At 46.8% G+C, this 23,902-nt stretch overlaps 1 protein-coding gene across 1 annotated transcript in view; it reads right to left on the bottom strand.

Annotated features, from left to right (window-relative positions):
* Nucleotides 1–23,902, bottom strand: part of LOC144755663 (ubiquitin carboxyl-terminal hydrolase CYLD-like) — a 277,022-nt gene that overhangs the window by 123,956 nt on the left and 129,164 nt on the right. The window contains exon 6 of the mRNA XM_078644830.1: nucleotides 7,317–7,394. Coding sequence (XP_078500956.1) covers nucleotides 7,317–7,394 — 78 coding nt within the window. The remainder of the gene's footprint in view (nucleotides 1–7,316; nucleotides 7,395–23,902) is intronic.

The raw sequence follows: 23,902 nt of genomic DNA on the forward strand, positions 1-23,902 counted from the left end.
GGACGGGTTTGCTCAGATGTGAGTCCCGTGCTCTCCACACCACTGGAGTCAAGCTATCCTGGCTGATGACGGCTGATAGCCAGAAAACAGTCCTAGGATGCTTAATTTCGGTCCAGGGAAGACATGGCTTGGCAGTTCGGGCAGGACTGTTCCCATGAGGCACAGGGTCAAGGATGATTTGCATATGGCCATGTCTGAACTGGGTTGGAGTGGTGAGCAAAAAAACGACGGATTTAGGCCCAGATCTCTGTACTGGGGTGGATGTATGACATTGTTCTGCATTCAGTCCATAAACTGTTGTTTTTACATTTGTCACCCCGGGTGGGACAGGTATGCTCAGATGTGAGTACCGTGCTCTCCACACCACTGGAGTCAAGCTATCCTGGCTGATGACGGCTGATAGCCAGAGACCGGTCCTAAGATGCTGGATTCCGGTCCAGGGAAGACATGGCTTGGCAGTTCGGGCTGGACTGTTCCCATGAGGCACAGGGTCAAGGCTGATTTGTATATGGCCATGTCTGAACTGGGTTGGTGTGGTGAGCAAAAAAACAATGGATTTAGGCCCAGATCTCTGTACTTGGGTGGATGTATGACATTGTTCTGCATTCTGTCCATCAACTGTTGTTTTTGCTCTTCGCTTTTTAGCAGCAGTGCCAGGAGGTGTCATTAATTCCATCTTTAGTGCTCTTTTAAAAATTTCTCCAACTACTCTGGAAGTAGGTACATGCAGCTCCCCTCCGCAAAAAGCCATTATTATATCCTACCTCTCTTTCCAACTACATGCCCATAACACTTCTCCCAGCTTCATCAAAGATGTTGGAGAAGCTAATCAATAAGCAATTATCTAAGTATCTGGAATAACATGCGCTCCTCCACCTAAGCAGTAGTGGTTTAGACCAAGACAGAGCACAGAAAGCCAACTACTAAAAGTTAGGAAATCGATTAATGACAGTCTGAATCAGGGACAGAGTGCCGCCTTCTTATAGGCTGAAAAACAAAGGGAGTTAGGCCCAGGGGGACGAGGGTTAGGCAGAGCCGTTGAACTATAATCACTAGGAGAATAGCCTACACCTCAAAAAACGTTTTGGAAAGTACGCAATCTATTTCTGCTTAAAGACAAACAAATTTCTTCTGTTCATCCCGGTATTTTAATTTTTACCTTTTGAATTATAACCTTAATTTATACATTTCATACATTAGTACATGAAGAAAAAAACATCATTTCATGGCTACATCACAAAACATGAAAATAAACATTTTAAAACAATTACCAAAGTGATAAATTGTGCTCATACAATCAATAATTGTTTACAAATATTGTCAAAAACAAGAATACAGTTTTCTTTAAATATTTAACAACTTTTACGATCAACAAGGGGGATGAAAACATCCTGAGCCTTCCTTTAGTATCTCTACTTGATAGCTATCTCATTCAGTCACTTGATCAATAAAGTTTACAACAAGGAAAGGAATTGTTAGAAAAAAGTTCATTGGTTGCGGCGTGAAAATAAACCACAATGTCTCTATTTATTTTGAGACTATGCCGACGCGTTTCGAGTACTGGTATGTCCATTCACAGGACTCTCATCAGGGCTGTCTCATTCTTATCTGCAATAAATTGTTTGTGACAAAAAACAAATATTAAAATCACTCCCTCCACATCTACTCTTGCTCAAAGTGCTTATATCTGGACTATTATGCCTGAATGGCGTACCCACACTGTCTCAAGCTGCTGATGTTTACTTGTTCGATATACTCTTCAACTTGGGGGCCGCTCAGTTTTCTAAGAAATGTAAAAAGGATTTTGTTTATTAATTGACACTAGATCGTCATCAGATCACAATCGCGACTATCTCTTCATTATCTCCTACCTCTTAAGTTGCTGAATTCCTTTGTGAGTGTTTCTAAACCGGTTGTGCCTCTGCAAGAAAACACGAGTGCTTAATTATATTGTTTCTGTTTATTTTTTAACTAAAGCATACACCACTTGTGTGGGCCGCGGGAAAAATTTCCTGTTTTAAATTATGCTAAATCCAGTCGGATTAGCTTTTTTCAGTTCGATCGACGCTTCATGTACTTTCTACAAAAAAAAGGATTGTAGCATTTACTACCCAAGACTGCAACATTGTGTCGCCTAACGAACACTATGTTTCATTTAAATACCTTTCGTGTTCTGTTTCTCTAGCGAAGCCACATGTTCAGTCGTCGCGTTTATTTCATTGTAACGCATTTGTCTGAAAATAAAGTGAGCGAATGCCGGTCATTAATAGCACACTGGTATTGTTTACTAGTAGCTGTGCTTGTTCTGCCTGGTACTTACCAACACGTGCCTCCTAGACAGTTTCTATCGTAATCATCAAAGTGCTCAAACAATCGCCGCCATTCCGCGATCTCAGTTTATTCTAAACAGTCTGTGGGCATTTACATTTTATACCGCCAATCACATTCGAGCTTCTTTGCTGTTCCTGATTGACACAACGCTTCACTCTTCACTAGTGAAGCGTTGTGTCATTAAAGGAAGTTCACTTGACATAGTAGCTCAAAATCATTCATATAAAAGACATCCTTTTAATAAGCGAAACTACATATCCCAAGATACGCCAATCAGGAACAGCAAAGAAGCTCAAATGTGATTGGCGGTATAAAATGTAAATGCTCACAGACTATGTTTCGAATAAACTGAGATCGCGGAATGGCGGCGATTGTTTGAGCACTTGAATGATTACGATAGAAACTGTCTAGGAGGCACATGTTGGTGAGTACCAGGCAGAACAAGCACAGCTACTAGTAAACAATACCAGTGTGCTATTAATGACCGGCATTCGCTCACTTTATTTTCAGACGAATGCGTTGCAATTAAATAAACGTGACGACTGAACATGCAGCTTTGCTAGAGAAACTTAACACGAAAGGTATCTAAATGAAACATAGTGTTGGTTAGGAGACACAATGTTGCAGTCTAGGGTAGTAAATGCTACAATCCCATTTTTTGTAGAAAGGACACGAAGCGTTGATCAAACTGAAAAAAAGCTAATCCGGCTGGATTTAGCACAATTTAAACAGGTAATTTTTCCCGTGGCCTACACAAGTGGTGTATGCTTCAGTTAAAAAATAAACAGAAACAATATAATTAAGAACTCGTGTTTTCTTGCACAATCGGTTTAGAAACACTCACAAAGAAATTCAGCAACTTAAAAGGTAGGAGATAATGAAGAGATAGTCGCGATTGTGATCTGATGACGATCTAGTGTCAATTAATAAACAAAATTCTTATTACATTTCTTGGAAAACTGAGAGGCCCCCAAGTTGAAGAGTATATCGAACAAGTAAACATCAGCAGCTTGAGACAGTGTGGTCACGCCATTCAGGTATAATAGTCCAGATATAAGCACTTTGAGCAAGAGTAGATGTGGAGGGAGTGATTTTAATATTTGTTTTTTGTCACAAACAATTTATTGCAGATAAGAATGAGGCAGCCCTGATGAGAGTCCTGTGAATGACATAGCAGTACTCGAAACGTGTTAGCATAGTCTCAAAATAAATAGACACATTGTGGTTTATTTTCACGCCACAACCAAGGAACATTTTTCTAACAATTCCTTTCCTTGTTGTAAACTTTATTGATCAAGTGACTGAATGAGATAGCTAACAAGTAGAGATACTAAAGGAAGGCTCAGGATTTTTTCATCCTCCTTGTTGATCATAAAAGTAGTTAAATATTTAAAGAAAACTGTATTCTTGTTTTTGACAATATATGTTCACAATTATTGATTGTATGAGCACGATTTATCACTTTGGTAATTGTTTTAAAATGTTTATTAACATGTTTTGTGATGTCGCTATGAAATGATGATGTTTTTTTCTTCATGTACTAATGTATGAAATTTATAAATTAAGGTCATAAGTCAAAAGGTAAGAATTTAAATATCGGGATGAACAGAAGAAATGTGTTTGTCTTTTAGCAGAAATTGATTGCATACTTTCCAAAAAGTTTTTTGAGGTGTAGGCTATTCTCCTAGTGATTATAGCCTTCTTATAGGCAGCATTCGACACACTGTCCGATACTATATTACTCCAAACGATGGCTGATACTGGTATCTGTGGTCTTGCTTTGAGATGCCCAAAAACCTTCCTGAGTAATCGAGAACAATCTGTAGCTTTGTCCGCCTTCTCTTCTGGATATAAATCACTAAATCGTGGGGTCTCGAAAGTGATCATCCCTTAGGCCGACTGTATTTAATATTTACATGACCCCTTCCTTCATCCAAGCTCATAGCATTTGCAATTGGATGACACGCAGCTTGTTCTAGCTATGGGGGGACAAACCAGGCACTACTCTGAAGGTGTTTGAAGGTGTTTGAAGCATGCCTGATTCAAGTAGTTTACTGGATGAGACTAAGTCATTTTAAATGTAATTCAGATACAACTGATAATCTGCTCTTCGGCAATACAACAAGAGCAGCTCCAGGATTGGTCTGACCAGCCTGGTTTACCGCTCATACAGTGCCTGGGAGTTTGTGCTATTTCTCCAACCTGGCTGTTCAATACATCTGGGTTGGAGAAACCCAAGTGTGTGTGTGTGTGTGTGCCTGTTTGGCCGGCCTAAGACAGCCAGCCAAACGAACATGCATGCTTTACAGTGCACCTACCACTCCTCCTCCCTGCCATGGCCCAGGTGCGCCTGCCCCAGACTTTCAGGCTCAGTCAGCAGAAAACAAATGATAATATTGTTTTATTATTATTTCATTTTTGCTGACTGACTCAGTGGGGGGACACTTCTCCGCCATTACCGAAGAGCCGCCTCTTATCTAACGGTGAGTGATCTTCGTATTTAGGAGCTCCTCTGCCTCCCACAACTGTTGCTAAAAATATGGGTGCGAAGTTTGACACACAGCTTTTTTTTCAACTCCAAATCCTGTTAGTTACAGGGTCATCTGTTTCCTTCTTATGTTCACTGAGAAAAAAGTGTGAAGTTTTTACTAATGGACACATGAAAAATGGTAGCTCATGCTGTGATAATTGCTAGGTTGGACTACACAAAAGAAACGGTGGCAGTGACAGATAAACACAATTGGGCGGGGTGGGGGAAGCTGACAGACGACTGAATAGGTATAATGAAATAAATAAATGATACTTTTTCCGTCGTCTGTCGCCACCTCCCACCCCCCCACCACACCATGCCCCACCCCACCGCGCTTAACTGTGCCGGCCGCCACTGCACAAACATACTACCATTTAGCACTCCTAAAGTATCTAACTAACTACTCTCAGATTGTTCAAAATGTAGCAGCCAGATCGATCGTTAATTGGCAGACGAAACATCTGATAGGTACATCGGGCAATTCAGAAAAAATCTTTTAAAACATTTCATTGGCTCGTAGGCATTTTATAAAGCTTGCCTAGATATCTGTGGATAAGCTGTCTTCTTATCCTTCCAGAACACTGAGTTCTGCGGATGCCTTTCTCCTTGAGATTCCAAATCGGCTCTTTAAAACAAGTATTGGCAAAGACAATAGGCCTCAAGCGAGACTCATTGGCTTTGCCAATGTTTCTGAGCCATGTTGCAATATGGATGAAAGTAAAGAGAAAAGTCTCTGACTCAGCCAGCGCTGACCGGGTCATATCACTTTAAATTTTGCTGTAGAATTCGACTAAAAAAAACATTGATAAAACCAAGAGTTCTCTAGCATAGGAGAGACCTACCGGCTTTGCCAATGCTTGGTATTATTCAATTTTCACCTCCAGCTGGGCCAAAAATAGAGGCCGAAGTAAAGGGGCCATCCGTCCTCCTTTTCTTCCAATCTGATCCTGGCTGGCAGCGGTTTGGAGGCTTACACTTAGATGCAAATGCAAAGGAGGGGAAATAAAGGCTCACAGCTTATCACTTCACAGATGCTTAAGAGAGGCATGCGTCTGACTTTGATCAGTACCTGTTTATAAGAGAAATACATGCACTGTAAGAATGTCAGATGTGTTGGTCTGTCCCAGTATCGGCACAGATAACACTGTAAATACCACTATATATTTCTTTTATAGCACTACTCATCCCAGTGCAGGGTGTCAGAGTTATTTATGTAACATACATATTATGGATTGACAATAGATGATGTAAGTATGTGAATCAATGTACAAGATGTTTGTTGCATAAAACAGTGAGGGTTTCGAGGTGTAGGAGGCACATCTCCGTCATAGCTCACTGTGCTATATTAGAAGGATTAACATTTATTAACTGCAAGTAACGAAAGCATCTCTGTGTTGAAAGCAGTAACCCACTTAACTATCTAGCTAAATAGAAATCTGTCATCGGCATGTTACATGATGTGTTATTTAAGGGTTATGTTACAGCCACGTAAACTGGAGCATATGATGGGCATGAGCAGGCTCCATGGGGAAAGTAATGTGCACTCCTCTTTCCTGTAAAACCTCTCACTGTGAAGTCAGAGAAAAAGTCAATCCAAGCTCCCTCGGTAGACACAGCTATACGCTTGACCTCGGTCTCTGAATGCCTAGTTCATGTGACAAGATAAGAACAACATTTAAAGGCCTGTTTACAGAAAGCGAATTTGTGGAAGAATATAGTAGCCAAGGTTTGGGCAACAGGAGTGACGAAGCCAAGCTGGGAAGCCTAAAGCAAATAAAGCCAACAAATAGAAAGCCAATGGTAAGCAACGGGCAGAATGCATTCTTATATCAACTTTCTGAACATCCCCAAAATGTCTTTGGCAAACCAGACAGGTAGGCTGAGACCTAAAAAATGGAGGGCAGTGTCGACCCTTCACTTACCTAGCAGCTGAAGCGTGGAATAATATTCCTTCTGCCCAAGAGATGAAACTCAATTCTGTAGGTAGTCAAAAGCTTGGCTGTTCAATTTATTCTAGTCTTTTTTGGTTGCTGTACCTTTGCTTTGCTCTTAGGGCTGGGACACGCCATATGTCAGCTATTGTGCTGTATAAAACTTTGAAGCTTTCGTTCGTAGGCCTGAGCTTGAAACCATTGGAACTGCAGACCTCAGGCTGATAGTTTTGTGCCCCATAACTACACGGTGCCACATGCCTGGCCAAATGGGCCTTTTCTAACCACCATTGTGTCTTATCTCTAGGTGCTACAGGCAAGAACCAGGTATCCCACGAGGCCCTCACACTTATTTCCGAGTGCTAAATGCATGTGACTGGCATCCCCCATGTCCACTTTCCCATAGAGCTACAGGACTCGCCAAGCCTGTTACTCATTATGCTTCCTGACCAAGGGTGCCTCGGCGAAGCAATCCATTGGCTAGAAAATGTATCCAAACCCCTGGTGCTCTCGTCCCCACTTACTCTCAAGTGCATATGACGACTCCTGGGTGTACCAGCTGCTATTACTTCTCCCAGTCTCTTCAACGGCACGATTCACCTCTAAAGATAAAAGTAAAACAAAAATCCATGATAACGTACAATGTACCACAATATAAAACACAACTCATACAATTTAATCCATTCTTACCAGGTCAAATTCATAGTTGTAATTTAATCAAATTAAAAGTCATATAAAAACCATTAAAAATAAAAAACTAAAAAAGAATCACAACTCCGTTTTCAAAAACATACTAATCTGAATTGAAATAAGAAAACCGATAGCAGACAATTTCACAATGCAGAATTTCTTCCTCTGTTGGTAGTAGAGCGTGAAAACCAGAAGCTACTCCAGTTACAGAGTAGTGGGGAAGCACAGCAGACTGCTCCTATTCCACCTTCTCTGTGAAACCCAAACAAAGTGTTTCTGGTGCACACTCCTAGCTATGCCCCTATTCCCACCTCCTGAGTTTTCAGCCTATCACATGGTGGCCGCATCGATCTGCATACCAGATGATCAGTGTGCTGCTATGCCTACATCAATAAGAACCATGACAAGATACTCAGTATTACACACACTTGTTGCAAGGAGGCAGCAATTGTTAAAGTTGTCTTAAATTCCCACCCAGATCTAGAATAAAGGTCTAAGCAAGACTTAAAGAAGCATTTGCAATGCAAACAGTCTTGGCTTTGGGACCTTATATGTATTGAGCTATGCAGTAACTTATGCGCTGCCTGCTCCCAATTGTGCAAGAGCAGATGTAATTAAGATGAGTATATATGCCCGTACAGCATGCAAAATAAAATGCAGAATGTGATTGCCAACATGAGTAGCTAAAGACTAATAGCCTCACAAGCTTGTGTGTGCAAGGAACACAAAAGTATATCCGTGCCACAGCAGGTTTAATTAGAAAGGATCTTATATGACCGTGCAACAGGCAAAATAAAGTGCTAAGTGCCGTTGCCAGCCAGGGCAGTTGGCGGCTTTACCATGTTTACCATGCCTCGATTGAACATATTCACCTTGCATAGGTGTCTTCTTCTCCCCAGCTAGCCATTAAACTGCAGGGTGCTACAGGCCTCCACCCGTGGCCATTATTATTCGTTATGCACATAAAAGCCCTTAAGAACAACCGCATACACTTCGTCTCCCTAGCATGAATTGGGCTCTCACAATTCTAAAAATATTTACTTAATGTGCTTTAAACCAATGTAATAAAGGACTTTAGTTCGCTGTAATTTACTTGATAGTAATGTATTTTTTAGGGTGATAGCCAATCATTATTTGCTGTTTTAGCCATCGGGCCACACAAAATTCAAACAATCATGAATAACACTTTACATCAATAGGCACACATATAATAAAAGTAGTTTTAAAACACTGGCCATGGCGAAGCAATTCTCCCTTTTGTAGGGGACAGTACTGCTTCTATAGGTTTTCCCACCCCTGAACTGGCTGGGCATTGGTAATAAAATGTATTGCCCTAGAACGTGCCCCTCTCAAGCACCTAGAAAACAATTGAGCAATGCAGTGTGCTGTTAACAAATAAACATCAATACTGAAGCGATGGTGATAGCTGAGGGAACAGAGCCAGAGGAGCAACTAGAGCTACATTTTCGTTTGGGGGGTGAGCTGGAGGGGGGTGGGAGGGGGTAGGGGGTTAACAAACATTATTTCAGCGGAGCTGCAGAGGCTCTAAGAAGGCGTGAAAACACAACAAAGCCTCCCAAGTAGACGGTCTTTTAAGTGCTCGGCTGTGGCTGTGTGTGTGCGTCATGGAAGCTATCTCAGCCGGGCCGACACACACAAGCCACACAACGAAGGCTGATTAACATTCACTTGCTGGGCACAGCAGTAGTAAGCTTTACAGAAGTCTCCGTCAACAACAGGTTTTCTTGGAGTTATAGTGCACTGGAGCGATAATTGTTGTGGGGGTGTGTGCTGCCCCCCCTTGGGTGTGTATGCTTGCGCAGGGGCAGAGCACGGTACCGCGACACAACTCAGGCACACACAGTGTCACGGTCGGAAGTGACGTGCACGAGCGCGCGTCCTCCTTTTATTGGACCCCGCAGGCCACGCCTGGCCTGTGGATGCGTGTACGTAGATACACTAGACCGTTACACCACTACATCCCTATCCAACTCTATAAACTTTTTTTTTTCCTTTTACAAAATTCAATCACTGTTCATCAAATTGGCGAGAGTTCTCCACCACGTGTTCCTGTTCTCGCATGTCCCTTGATGTTAGCTTCAGGGCCTTAGTATACAGGCGTAGTCTTTTAACTTTTGGCTCGGTGGTGGATTAGGCCGCAAGTTGTACCTCTGCACGTGGCCTCGGCCATGCTCCCTATTTTGGTGACTGTCCATGACTTCATCCGATGGGGTCGTGAAGATCGGTTCGGGCTCACCACTCTCCGTCTGACTCTCTGATGGTGGGCTACTCTCTCCCTCCGGCACAGCAGTCGTATGTGATCCATCGTCTTCCCCCCTGCCTTCAGAGCATTGTCTAGATGCTGCCGGGATCGCTTTGAACCAGGAGATATTCCTCGAGATTTCCTCTTCGCCTTTCCTTGCAGTGACCATGGTGCCTTTGACCGACGTTACGGTCCAGGTGTCCGGTTCGTATCGCGTTTGGAACTTGCCTCCCGGACGCCGGTTTCGTATGATTACTCGGTTCCCCTGCCTTAGGATTCTTGGAGCCGCCCTCCGGCGCCGACTTGCTCGCTGGTTCCCTAGCCGTCTCCGTTCTTGAGTGTCTTCGGTGTGGGCCAAAGCCGGTGTCTCCCGGGATACTGGGAAGAAGGTCTCATCGTTGGCCTTGAAACATGAGGGTCCATGGGCTCCTCTGGGTGGTGCAGTGAGGGGTTCCCCGATATTCCCGTAGGAATTCATGCATCCTCTGTTCGGGGTCAGCTTGCTCCACTACCGCTATCCGGAAAGTCTTATTTAGTGTCCGCATAAACCTCTCGACGTCCCCGTTGGCCTGGGGCCATTGAGGTGTGATCCGACGATGCAAGATGCCTCTGGATTTCAGGAATATGGCAAACTAAGTTCTCTGGAATGGCGGTCCATTGTCGCTCCGTATTTCGGTGGGGTAGCCAAACATGGAGAACATTCGTTCAAGCGCCGGGCCGACGTGTGTGAACGCAGTAGAGGCAACCCTTTCCACTAAAGGGTACTTGGAGTAAGCATCAATGGCCACCAGCATGTGTCCTTCTCCCGGGAAGCTACCAAAATCAATGCTGACCTTGGTCCAGGGCGACGTGCAAGCTTCCTCTGTAATTACTGGTGCCGGTCTCTCGGGGTCGCTGGTTAACTGACACGACAGGCAGTTCTTTACATACTCGTCCACTGTGCTCTCCAGCTCCGGGAACCACACCTTTTCTCGCATGCGTGCTTTCATCTTCGTCGCGCCCTGGTGTCCTCCATGGGCGAGTTGGGTTGCTCGGTGTCTTAAGCTTTGTGGGATTACCAGCCGTGATCCTCTGAGTAGTACTCCATCTTCCGTGGCACTTAACTCATGCCTGACGTGCCAGATCTTCGTGAGTGCCTCTTTGTCTTCTGCCGTCCAGGCGTTGGGTGGGCGTAGGTAGTCAGTCCATGAGCCGTCTTGAACTGCTTGCAGCGACCTCATGTAAATATTGTCGGTGGTGGCCGCTTCCTTGATGTCTTCTATTGACATGCATTGTGGGCATGAGGTGAGAGCCACCCACCGTGCATATTCCTCACAGTCGTCATCCACCGGTGCCGCCTCTGGTTGTGTGGGATGACGCGACAGATAGTCTGCCGGGTTCTTGGCTCCTGGCCGATACACCACCTCCATTTGGTATGACTGAAGTTGAATCACCCAGCGCTCGATGCGAGGTGGTGGGTGCGGTGCAGATCCTTTGAAGATGGGCACTAAAGGTTGGTGGTCAGTGACCATGACAAAAGAGTGTCCTTGTAGGTACAGATGGAAATGGCTACAGGCCCACTTAATGGCGAGAGCCTCTCTCTCGATTTGTGCGTACCTGGTCTCGGTAGGGGTCAGGGCCTTACTGGCGAAGGCTAGTGCTGTCCATTGTCCGGGTTCATGCTCTTGGGTCAGGACAGTGCCAAGGCCCACCGGACTGGCATCGACAATCACCTCCGTGCGCTTGGCGGGGTCGAAGTATGAAAGGGTGGCTTTCTCTAAGAGGGCATTCTTGATGCCCTGAAAGGCTTCATCTTCCTTCCGGCTCCACTGCCACGCGGCGTCCACCTTGGTCAGTGCTCGCAGGGGCTCGCTTCGCGTAGCCAGGCCTGGAATGAAACGGCCACAGTATGTGGCCATCCCCAGAAAACTCCTCACTTCCGTCGGGGATTTCGGCGCTGGAGCGTCCTTGATGGCTTTGGACTTCCTCGGGTCAATCTGGATCCCCTCTTGGTTGAACACATAGCCAAAGAATTCAATCGAAGGTTGAAAGAATTGACATTTTTCTCTGTGGAGTGTTGCTCCATGGGTACTCAGCCTCTTTAGGACATCCCGAAGGTGCTTGTGATGTACAGACGCGGTGGCAGAGTGTATTAAAATGTCGTCGCTGACATTTATCACCCCGGGCAGTCCCGACAGGAGTTCTCTGATTGTGTTTTGGAACACTTCTGCTGCTGACGAGATGCCAAAGTTTAGCCGCTTGTAGCGCCGGAGACCTAGATGGGTGCTGAAGGTGGTTATGAAACGACTTTCCTCCGCTAGTGGCAGCTGGTGGTATCCTGCGTTGAGGTCAATTTTGGAAAACCATTTCGACCCGTTGACGTCGGCCACTATGTCATCCATAGTAGGGGTCAAATGTCTCTCCCTTCGGATGGCGGTATTTGGTAACCGCATGTCGATGCACAGGCGGATTTCACCCGGTTGCTTTGGTTTCTCTACAATAACCATGGGCGAAACCCACGGGGTGGGTCCCGTGACCTTTTCGATGACGCCCAGGCTCTCCAGTTTCTCGAGTTCTTTTTCCACCAATGGGCGAAGGTGGAAAGGTATCCGTCGGTGGCGTAGTGCAGTGGGAGTGACAGACTTGTCAATGTGGAGTTTGACAGGCTCACATTTTATGCACCCCAGCCCTCTGAAGAGTTCCGGGAATCGTCCCAATAGCTCATCCACTTGGTGTGCTCTGATACGGTTGGCGAACGCTATTAGCTTCAAGTCCTCCGCCGTATAGCTACTTATCAAGGTGTCAGCCTCCCGGTTAATGATGTGAACAGTCGCCATTACCTCTGACTCGTCGGCTTGGATGGGTATTATGATTTTGCCCTTGAAGGGCAGTGGCGTGTCTGCTCCGTAGGCGAAAATTCTTGTCTTGGACGGTAGCACATCGGGCCGTGGTCGTAACTTGTTGAACTGTTGCAGGCCCATTACATTGACCGTGGCACCAGTGTCAATGATGGCCTTAACCTCGTTGTTCCCCATCTGGACAATGCATGTTGGTTGTGGTCGTCGTCGTTGCTTGAGTTCCCTTGCGAACGAGACGATGTATGCTTCTTCGTCCTCTGACTCCGAGTCATCATATACTGTGGGCAGGTGCCTTTCTGTCTTCACCGGGGGTGATTCAGTCAGTGATAGTTGGCGAACGGCCTTGGTGGGCGTCCTTGGTCCCTTGGAAGTTCTTGGACTGATTCTTCCTGCGGCAGACCGACGCGAAATGGTTTGGGATTCCGCAATTCGCGCATGTTTGCCCCTGGGCTGGGCAGTCTTTGGCCGCGTGTGGTTCATGGCCGCAATATCCACACCGGGCTTGGGGTGAATCTCTCCGATATCCTCTCGGTGGCGGTCCACGTGGTCGCGGCCGCACGGCATCTGCCCGTTCCACTTTGATAGGTTCGGGCTTGACAGCGGTTTTGTATAGGGCCTGTTCCATGGCCGTGGCTCTAACGCTTGAAAGTTCGTGGGACCTGGCCAGGATTAAGATGTCTTCCAAAGAGATTCCGGGTTTGCGCAGAATCAATCCTCTCAACGTCTTGTCTCTGCACCCTTGAATGATCTGTCGCCTTATGGCTCTCGGTTTGTCCTCATCCGTGGAGCTGGCTAGTTCTCTAACACGGGTATGGAATTGGTCCATCGACTCTCCCTCCCGCTGACGGGCCTGACCCAATTTAAATACTTCGAAGTCTACATTCAATTGGGGATCGAAATGGACATTGAGGGCCGCAACAGCCGCGTCATAGCTGTCCGCAGCACCCGTGTTAGGGAGGTGTTTGAAAAGTCTGAAAATTTCATCCCCCGCATAGTGAAGTAATAGTGATCTTTTTACCGCGTTGTCTGTTTCTCTCGTGACCACAAAGTAGTTTTCTAGCCTCTCAAGCCAGATCTTCCATCGCGGTGAGGCCGTCGACGGGTCCGCTGCCTCGCTTAACGGCGGTAGCACCCCCGCCGCAGCATGTTGAAAAGGGATGTTGATGGTGGGAGCAGGTGCATCTCCGTCCCCCATGGCGAAAGTGTCCCTGTAGGCCGACGACCTGCTGCAGGAACCGCCGCTGTCGTGCTTGCGCCGCTTCGTGACACCTCGTGGTAGTTGCGCAGCTCACCTCGGTTCCGTCGCAGGCGTGGTAGGCCTCCCGTTGGGTGAAGGTGTCGCAATGTCGTCTGGGGTCTTCCTGTGGGCACCAGCCTGTCAGTAATATCCCTCCAGGGCGTGGCAGGGCCTCCTTTTGCACATACGCTGCACACGCGCCATGCGTGAGGGATCACAGGGCGTTTTTCCCGACTCACGCGCAATGCGTGAGCATTGGCAGGGTGTTGCGCCGGCACTTGACTCACGCGGGATGCGTGGGATTCGGCAGCCGGTCGCGTTCTCCAGGTCGCCGTGTAAGCGGTTGTTCCGCTTTCCTCTTCTTTCCTCCTTTTTTTTTTTGAAGATGAGGGATGCGTGGGGTGGGCACCCAGCACCACCGAAGACCCAGGCAGGGAGACAGGAAGGAGAAAGGCCGGCCCAGCGGACACAGCCGGCTACGCCAGGGGACACGCGGTAGGCACCGCGGAGAGGAGCACACCGCTCCGACCAGGCAGTCGATAGACGGGCGAGGGTAGGGCCCCCTCCTCTCGTCGCCAGTGTTGTGGGGGTGTGTGCTGGCCCCCCTTGGGTGTGTATGCTTGCGCAGGGGCAGAGCGCGGTACCGCGACACAACTCAGGCGCACAAAGTGTCACGGTCGGAAGTGACGTGCACGAGCGCGCGTCCTTTTATTGGACCCCGCAGGCCACGCCTGGCCTGCGGATTCGTGGATGCGTGTACGTAGATACACTAGACCGTTACACCACTACAATAATGACAAATTGTTGCAATTCTGATTTTGAGCTACTGAATAAGCAGCCGCCTTAGCAGATATGATAGCCGGTGGGGCCTTCATGACTTAAGGCCCCAGCGTTATTTGCGGCGGAGGTCGCCCATGTAGTGCTTCACGCCAGGAATGTGCTTAAAACCCGGCCAAAACTCCAGCACTGTGGGATGCGTATAGGAGCCGATGGAGGCCACAGGACTTCAGGACCAGGCATTACTCTTGGCCGTCATTCAGTTCAGAGTCAGTATCTGTGACCGTGTACTCTGGAGCAGGAGGCCACCCACCCTGGGGAGGCAGGGCATCCAGCAGCTTAGCGCTACATAAAGTAATAAACAGAGTGCGGTGTCCCTGAAGCGGGCACCGCGCTTTGAATCAAAGTTGAAATAAAAAAGTCACCAAGTGTTACTTAGCTACTGGCAGCCACTATTAAAGCTCTGTATACAAATACCGCCCGCCATTCTCCCACGAGTGCTGGGGAGGGGTTGGGGGGGAACATCGCAAATAAACTAAATAGTGCTCACCTCATGTTACGAGCGAAGTAAAAGATCCAAAAAACACGTCGTAATAAACTTCTGGCAGCTATTATCAGTATTAAACATAAAGCAATGTTAAACGCCCAAAGCATAGGACAGTAATAGTATGAGTCAGAGGCAGACTTCTGGCGCACATGCGCACGATGTAAAGCATCGCATGCATGCGAGAGTCTGGACAGGTCAGGCAAAAGAAAGTGCGAATGCAGGCAGCCAATCATATAAAAAAAGCATTTACAAATGCAATAGGACTTGTATTTACGTGAGTCCTATTGCACTGTAAATAAAAATGCGGGCGCCAAAGAAGGCAGGAACGGGAGTAGGTGGGGGGGGGGGGAGGGGTGTTGTGGCCATAGAAGTCACTGACTGCGGGGGAGGTAAGAGGGGGAGGCAGGGGAACACAAAAGTGGCAGAAGTAAAGGGGCTGATAGCCATGGAAAGACAAAAATGACGTCAGGCAGTAAGAAGGCGGGACTGATACGCCGTCAACCAATCGGAATGCAGCATTTCAGATTTGTGCCAATCAAAAGCATGGGCAGAAAGTCGGTGGAGCTTCCCCCAGCTATACTGTTAACAGCCTCTCTCAACGAGACAGCGCATGCGCTGGCTAGGCAGAGACCTAAAAAGTAACACTCTGTGCCACAGGAATTATGCGATTCTGTAACTGTGGTGTTTTCTGTATAATTATGGATTTGCTATATATTCTACATGATCCAACATCAGCTGAATCATTTGCAGATTTTAACAAACTTCTATTTTGGTTCAAAATGATAAAAAATGACTAAAATACGCCCTCACAATGTAGCTATTTTTCTGACATGTTCATTTTTGTGCCCTGCATAATGTTTCCCCAGTGGATATACAACCTACAAGGCTACTGAAGGGTTTTGTTTGCATGATGTACTGTGGGAGATCTTAAACTCTGAGGGGTGCAACCAACGAGCACCTCCACACGCAGTGCGTGAAGGGGGCACTGCAGCTGATCAACTGTTCACATGTACATGCACAGGAGGTTACGTATCGGCCCTTCCCAATAAATCAGACAATATCCCCACAGCAGTTTCTTGCTTTGCTGCAAAAGAGAGAGATAACAGAGTGAGGGAGAGACAGTGTTTGGAGTACATTTGTGTAAGTGTCTATGCGAATATTAGTTGCAGGACAAAGTGCAGATTTCAGACCCAGTATCGGATTGCGTTTTTTCCCCAGGCTCTCTTTTTTACTATGTGTACAGGTCAAACTGCAGCCTGGGCAATGAACAAACTAGAAGCTGGTGTGCAGAAGGATCCATATCCATCTATTCCTTATAAACAGGGTTTTCATCCATTCCACTAGAACCCACTTTACTTGGAAACTAGCAAGATTGTGGATTAGGATGGATTCTAATCACCAGGTAGACATCAAGCTGGTTAGAGTCAGTCCAAGCCACAGCTTTGCTCATTCCCGGCGATGGTCAGCATAACTCATGCCTACGTGCCACTGGAAAAGTCTTGGAAAAGATGACCAGGCCTCAGAATACACTTTTTTTGACGTTTTTAAATTTTAAAGTTAGTCTGCACACCTGGGTGCCTGACTTTGCACTACTGCCCTCGTAGTGGAAGAAACTGGACCTCTAGGTCATAGAAAGGAATCTGAGTCTGCAATTTGTGATTGAAATGTGTCGCTTTGGCAGGAGGATATAAAGATGCTGTGTGGCACAAGGCAAGGGTGCCCACTCTCCCCTGACCTGTTGTGCCTGGTAAGAAGCTCGTAACTGCCGCACCCTGGCACCATCAAGCTGGTAAGGTCCTTCGGCAGTGTGGATGCAGCATATTTCGGTCACTATATACCGACAAACTGCTGTTGTATTTTCAACAAACAAACCACTGCATCCTTTCTTCAGCATGGCTCTTTCATAGACTGCCTTGCTTGAATTATTCCTCGCTAGTGGCTGAACTCTACTTCTGGAGGCGTCTCCCTTGACAAGGCCAAGAAATCAAGGCCACTGGGCCCTTTGATGACTGCTGTATCCTTAGCTACTGCTTCCTATTGAAGGGTCAAGAGCACATGCCTACTGTTCACAGCTTTGTCGACGAGTGCTCCATCATGGTCACTGACCGTTACCTCACCTCCATGGTCGATGACGTCAACAATGACATTCAGTGACCACACTGACATTGATACAGTCCAAGACAACAACCCTGATGCAGCATATTTTTGTCACGGTCTGCCGATGACCTGCACTGAATGTTTCACAGATGCTCATGCCTGAATTTTTACCAGCTGTCAGGCTGAGAACCCTTCTTAATCAACATAGTAGTGTTCATATAAACTCAAATAATATGGAGCAACTTCAGACTAGCTGAAGTATAGCCCCACATTTTATGAGCTGAACTCTGATCGATGGGGAAGAGAGATTCAGATCTCCAACTCCCCACAGAGGCTCAAACTGCCAGGTTTTCTGCTGCATGTCAAGCTGGGTCAGGGAATCTGCAGAGCTTGTTTCCTTTTATTTCAGGATATTTTCTAGCATTTTTGGTGATCAGTTCTCTCAGTTGCAGAAGGTAAGCCATTTTTACCGTTTTGTGGCTAGGGGTCTCGTGGTTTGCAGAATCAGCTTGTAGCGGATGAGGACTACATCACTTAGAAGTGATGAGGACCACACAGATGAGGATCACACCAACGACAATGACCACACCAATGACAATGACCACACTGGTGAATAGGATACCATCAGTGACTGAATTGGTCATCAACATTGTAAAGACTATCACCGCGTTGACGGTACCAAAGAGTGACTATAATACCAAAGCATTTGTAAAGCGCAATGGTTCCGCCATCTCGGCGTGTCCCCGCGCTGGGTGAGTTGACTGTAAACAGCACTACTCCTTCCACCACTACCTGCTGCACGAGAACAGGTGAGTTTTCAGTAACCTTCTAAAATTCCGTTCAGAGCCCTCCAGCCTGAGATTCAAAGGGAGCTTATTCCAATGCTGCGCAGCCCGAAACCTAAATGAGCGACCCCCTATCCTGGCCTTCTTGACCTTGGGAATGACCACCATTCCAGTTCCGACGGACCGTAACGACCTTTGGGGCACATATCTGGTGACCAAGTCACTTAAATAGGCCGGGCTAGCGTTGTTAAGAATGCGATGGCAGGTACAAAGAGTCTTAAAAATAATCCTTTGTCCGACGGGTAGCCAGTGCAGGGAGGTGAGGGCTTTCTTAGAAGCCGCTCTCCTGGGTTGATTGAGCACAAGCCGCGCCGCCGCGTTTTGCAGAACCTGTAATCGACTAAGACTATGTTCCGTGGCCCCTAAGTACAGAATATTGGCGTAATCGAGGCGCGATGTTATAAGCGCATGAACCATGGTCTTGCGTGCCTCTACCGGGAGCAAGTCCAGGGTCTTACGCAGGGACTTTAACACTCCGAAACATTTGCCGGCCACCTTACCTATGTGCCTTTCATAGGAAAGTGCTGGATCCACCCATACCCCCAGATTTTTGGCCTCCTTACAAGGAATGGGGGTGGAGCCTAGGCTCGACGGCCACCACTCCGCCGACCAGCTCTTGCTGCTTCCCCCTACCACCAAAACCTCAGTTTTACTACCGTTCAATTTGAGGCAGTGCTCGTTCATCCAAGTGGCAAGATCCTGCATACAAATTTTGAAGTTGGATGCAGCACACTCCGGAGCTTGAGATAGAGAAATCAGCAGCTGGGTGTCGTCTGCATAAGAGACGACCCCAACTCCATGCCCCTGCACTATCTCTGCTAGAGGGGCCATGTATAAATTAAACAGCGTGGGGCTCAGGGCAGAGCCCTGAGGCACCCCTTGCTGCAAATCCATATCTCTGGAATGATGCATGCCCAGCCTGACCTGGAAGCTACGCCCTGTTAGAAAGGACTTTTTCCATTTTAAGGCAGACCCCGATACACCACCTTTACTGAGGCACTGTAGCAAGGTGTAATGTGCTACAGTGTCAAAGGCTGTGCTCAGGTCTAACATGATTAAAGCCATGGTATGCCCCGCATCTGCTCCCTGCCTGATAGTTTCAGTGGCCCGTAAAAGAGCGGTTTCCGTAGAATATCCTGCACGGAATCCCGATTGGGCAGGATGCAGGAGGCTGGATTTTTCCAGATATGCCATTAGTTGTTGATTCACCAATTTCTCCGCCACTTTCGCAAAAAAGGGTAGAAAAGAAATAGGCCTGAGGTTGTCAAGTCTACTCATGCTTAGGCTAGGCTTCTTCCTCACTGGAAGGACAATGGCACATTTCCAGCTTTCTGGCAGTGTGTGGGAACTAAATGAAACCTCCATTAGATGTCTGATAAACGGTTCCAGTACATCCAGGCTATCTGTCATTACTTTAGCCGGGGCCGGGTCATTAGGCGAACCAGACTTAATACCCAGACAGATCCTCTTTAACACCTCCGGGGAGGGAACCGTAAAATGGTTCAGTTTATGATCTACTACCGACTCTGTCATCTGAACTTCAAAGTCTACCCCAGCTTGTAAGGTGCCTGAGAAAGACGCGTAGATCGCTTCCACCTTCTCAGCAAAGTAGGTGGCAATACGATCACACTCCTCCACATCCCCTGTAATGGGATTGTTCGTCTGGGCCACTGACGAAATTTCTTTATATATTTTAAATAATTCCTTTGAGGCATTCTCGGCCAGGTCAACTCTATTTTTGAAGTAGGTGGCTTTAGACTGTCTCAGTAGTTTCTGGTATTTACGATGATGGGTCTTATACTCCAATTTATCCTGGCTCAGGAAACCTTTACTCCACTTCCTCTCCAGGCGTTTGCATTCAGTTTTAATGACCTGCAACGGCTGGGTAAACCAGGGAGCCGTTTTACATTTCCTGTGCCCCTCCTTACACTGGAGAAGCGGCGCCACCATATCAAACGCTTTACTAATACGTGTCTCTAGATTAAAATAGGCAGTGTCACTATCCATCCCCGCTGGAGGTCCCCCTTCCAACAGCTCCTTATTAAACCTCCCCTGATCTATAGTTTTCCACTTCCTGTAAGTGCAAGTGCCCGTCCCTGCTCTCTGATTGTCGCCATTCGATAGAGTAATCTTCATAGGGGCCAAAAAATGGTCTGACCACGGGACTGGAACCGGCTTAACAACTACCACGTCCTCCCAATTTGCGAACACCGGGTCAAGCAGGTGTCCGCCTTGATGGGTGGGAGCTAGCGATTTTAACTGTAGCTGAAATGCCTGAAGGTCCTGGCGCACGTGTAGAGCTTCCTTATTCAGGGGATCATCAAAATGCAGGTTCAGATCACCCAGAACCAGCAGTTTATCATGCCTTAGAGATAAGTGGTAATAACAAATTGAGAGAGAGGGAAAAGGACACTCTTGGTCCCCCTGTTAAATCTTGTAAAACAACAAAAGAGTGTCGTGAGAGAAGTGTGTAAGCACTAGACACAGAGAAGAAATCTCCCTGAAGAAGTCACAGTGGAAATCAGCGTTTTTTTTTTTTAGAAAGCCCTCACTCACCACCCTGGGTGGTGACATGCTTCATCATCGGGGTCCGGTAGCAGGAGACGCTAGGTGCAAAACGGGTGTCAGGCGTTGCGGGCGGTGTGCCATTGTCGCTTCCCCCCCTCCCGAGACCCATGGGGTGTGGATCTTGTGCATTACAAACAGTACAGGGACCTCAAATTGAAGGTTTCCCATCACTTTTGTTTGGTGTTTGCACTTTATTTTACACACTTGTTTTTAACTTTCACGTCCTCTGGTAAGGGTGGGCCTTAGCGCGCCCATACCGCCGAGGTACACCACCTGACGGTCCTGATGAAAGCCCAGTAAATGACACAGACGGACAGAAACATGTTGACCCCAACTTTAAGTGGAAACAACCGAGTCATTAACTGGTAAGTTTCCCACACATATTTTACTTATGTCAAACTGACCATTGAATAAAAATGTTTCCGTATGGTACAGTTTCTGACATTTTTAATTCACATTTCTTTTTGACACTTTTGCCACAAAGAACCTGATCCGCAGTAATCTGGCATTGTAGCACACCAGGGAGGCATTCGGCTTCTCCTGGTGGGCCCGATGATGAAGCATGTCACCACCCAGGGTGGTGAGTGAGGGCTTCCTAAAAAAAACCCCGCTGATTTCCACTGTGACTTCTTCAGGGAGATTTCTTCTCTGTGTCTAGTGCTTACACACTTTAGAGATAAGTGGGCCATACTCTCTGATAAATTTGCCCCAAAATGGGTGGAGGGACCTGGGGGTCTATAAATCAACAGCCCTTTCACTGTCAGTTTAGAGCTTAATTTTAAAGTGAACACTCCCGCCTCACAGTCAGGAATGGCCGCAGGTTCAAACACACAGTCAATAGTGGTCTTATGAATCAGAGCAATCCCCCCTCCTCTTCCAGCCATTCTATCCACTCTCACTAGAGTATACCCTGGGGGAGTGTTTCCACAATAACCGGGTCAGAGTTCAGGCCTAACCACGTTTCTGTTAAGAACAACAAATCTAGTTCTTGATCTAAGAGTAGATCCAGTATTTGAATTTTGTGTTTACTAAGGGATCTGCAATTAAGTAAGCCCCCTATCATGGTTACCTCCCCTCCTGATTTGGCAGGGGCAGCTGATAGCCTAAATGCACTGTGTGAACACCCGCTGTTTTGCATAGCTACCATACTGTGTCTGCAGCCCCTGTCCATCGGAGGGCATAAGGCCAGCAGTTCCACTCTAGAATATTGTACATACCTCTCATTTTGGCCAGGGGTTCCGGCCCCTGTCCCCGTCCGACCGCGGACGGGCGCAGACGGGCTTGCCCGCTACGCACGTCCGCTGCGCGAACGTGGAGGCATAGTTCTTAAATCCCTCCCAGCTGAGGCGGTCAACTAGAACGCACACCGTCCCGTCCCCCCAGCCGACCGGAAGTGCCTGTCTCTACCCCTCCACGCCCTCCGCACAACGGTGCTAGTCACCTCGTCGGACCGGGACGGGGAAGGCAGGAATCGAGACAGATACCCCAATATAGCAGCGTATCAGTGCCTCCTAAGGCGCACTAAGACTGTGCTCTGCTGTAGGTGGTACCTCATGGGTGGTGTAAGTTATCTTACTGAGCTGTATGATGGGTGAGCACTTGAGAGTACAGTTTGCAGTAGGATATAATCTCAGGAGCAGAATAAGACAACATTCATCATGGCAGAGTATAGCGTGGGCTACAGAGCAAGTGAAACGTCTGTTGTAACGAAAATGTGGAGTAGAAGCGTTGTAGGTGTACAATTTGCTCTAGGGGAAGTGTTGGATTTGTAACATGGTTCATTTAGGGTTTAATGAAGTAGGAAAGTACTGAACAGCAGTGTTTTATGGGAGAGTTTACCAAAATAAAAATTAAAGTTAATGTTGTGCTGTTCCTGAATGATCTAGAATTTAGCAATATTCAAAGGACAGTAGGCTACAGAGTCAAAGAGATGGGAATCCATTTCTTTGGAATGTAATGCCCTCACACACCCAGTTGGGTGTCATGCTTCATCATCGGGCTGCTCCTCGTCTGGCTGGCGCTGGAATGCCTGATGGGCTACCGATGAGGGGCACTTTGGCGGAGATCTTTTCCCAGATAGCCGTTTGGTGCCGTGGGGGTGAGAGATTTAGTGAGTGTAGATGAATAAGTGGTGTGTGATGTTTACGTGAGTTAAAACAGGGTTGGGAGTACCAGCAAAAATAACTTTAATTGTGGGGTCTCCTACCCTGATTAAATTAAAGAGGAAAGGTGTAATGCTAAGTTCATGTCTTAGGTGTGGCGCTCTTCCGTGTGGTTGGTCAACATGTTTCTTCGCAATTCTTCAAGTCTGGAGGCGATTCGTCAGGACCTAAATTTAAAAAACTATCTACACTAAGGTGGACTGGAAAACAATAATGAATTAATGTTTGGGATTTAAGACACCATGACTTATTCTGTCTAATGGCTGGTACTACTGGTTCTACCTATTATGGAGAGAAAATCACATATTAATGTATGATGTCAAACAAATATCACAAGTATCAAACACTACTGTCCTATTCCCTGTGTGTCAACATCACAGCACACAGTGGTGAGGTGTTACAGGCATATAAACACTAGGTGCCAAATATTGAAGTGGTCACATTATTGCTCATGTGTGTAGTGACCAAATCCGTGTATTAAAAACCAAAAACTGCAGAAATTGGGATATACTACTGCTTCATCAATACCGGGCGGGTAAAGATATGAGGAACTTTCTCATATACTACAGAGGTATGCAGATAAAAAGGAACAGTTAAAAGCTCTCAGCTAGCAAAGTTATCTGGCACATAGAGAAGTGCACATCATTCAGGGGTAGTTCATTAAAAAGTGATCCCAGTTAAGGATTGAACAACACAAGCTTCATATTTGTTACTGAAGTTGGGCTAAAGAAACAAAGAAGGGAGAGGAGGTAGAGAAAGGGCATCTACCTAGTTGAATGTTTTAAACTGGCTGGGAAACTCATTAACAGGGGTAGGGAGTGTGGAACATCAACAGACCATAAAGGTTAACATAGTACTCACGTTTGCGTAGTATGCAATGTGTCCAAGGACCTACCCACTGCTCCCGGGACCGGGAGGTATGGTGTAGTGAAAAAGTAAATACCCGCTGCTCCTCCTCGTTAACTCCTGATTGCTATCAGCTGGAGCACTTGCGTGAGTGAGGACAGCCATTGTGCTGTTCTCTCTACTGCGGGCGCCATCTTGGAGTGGGTACCCTAACTTGAGCAGCTAGTCAGTTTCTACATCT

Source organism: Lissotriton helveticus, chromosome 5_1 (assembly GCF_964261635.1).
Source record: "Lissotriton helveticus chromosome 5_1, aLisHel1.1, whole genome shotgun sequence".
In the NCBI taxonomy this organism is placed as follows: Eukaryota; Metazoa; Chordata; class Amphibia; order Caudata; family Salamandridae; genus Lissotriton; species Lissotriton helveticus.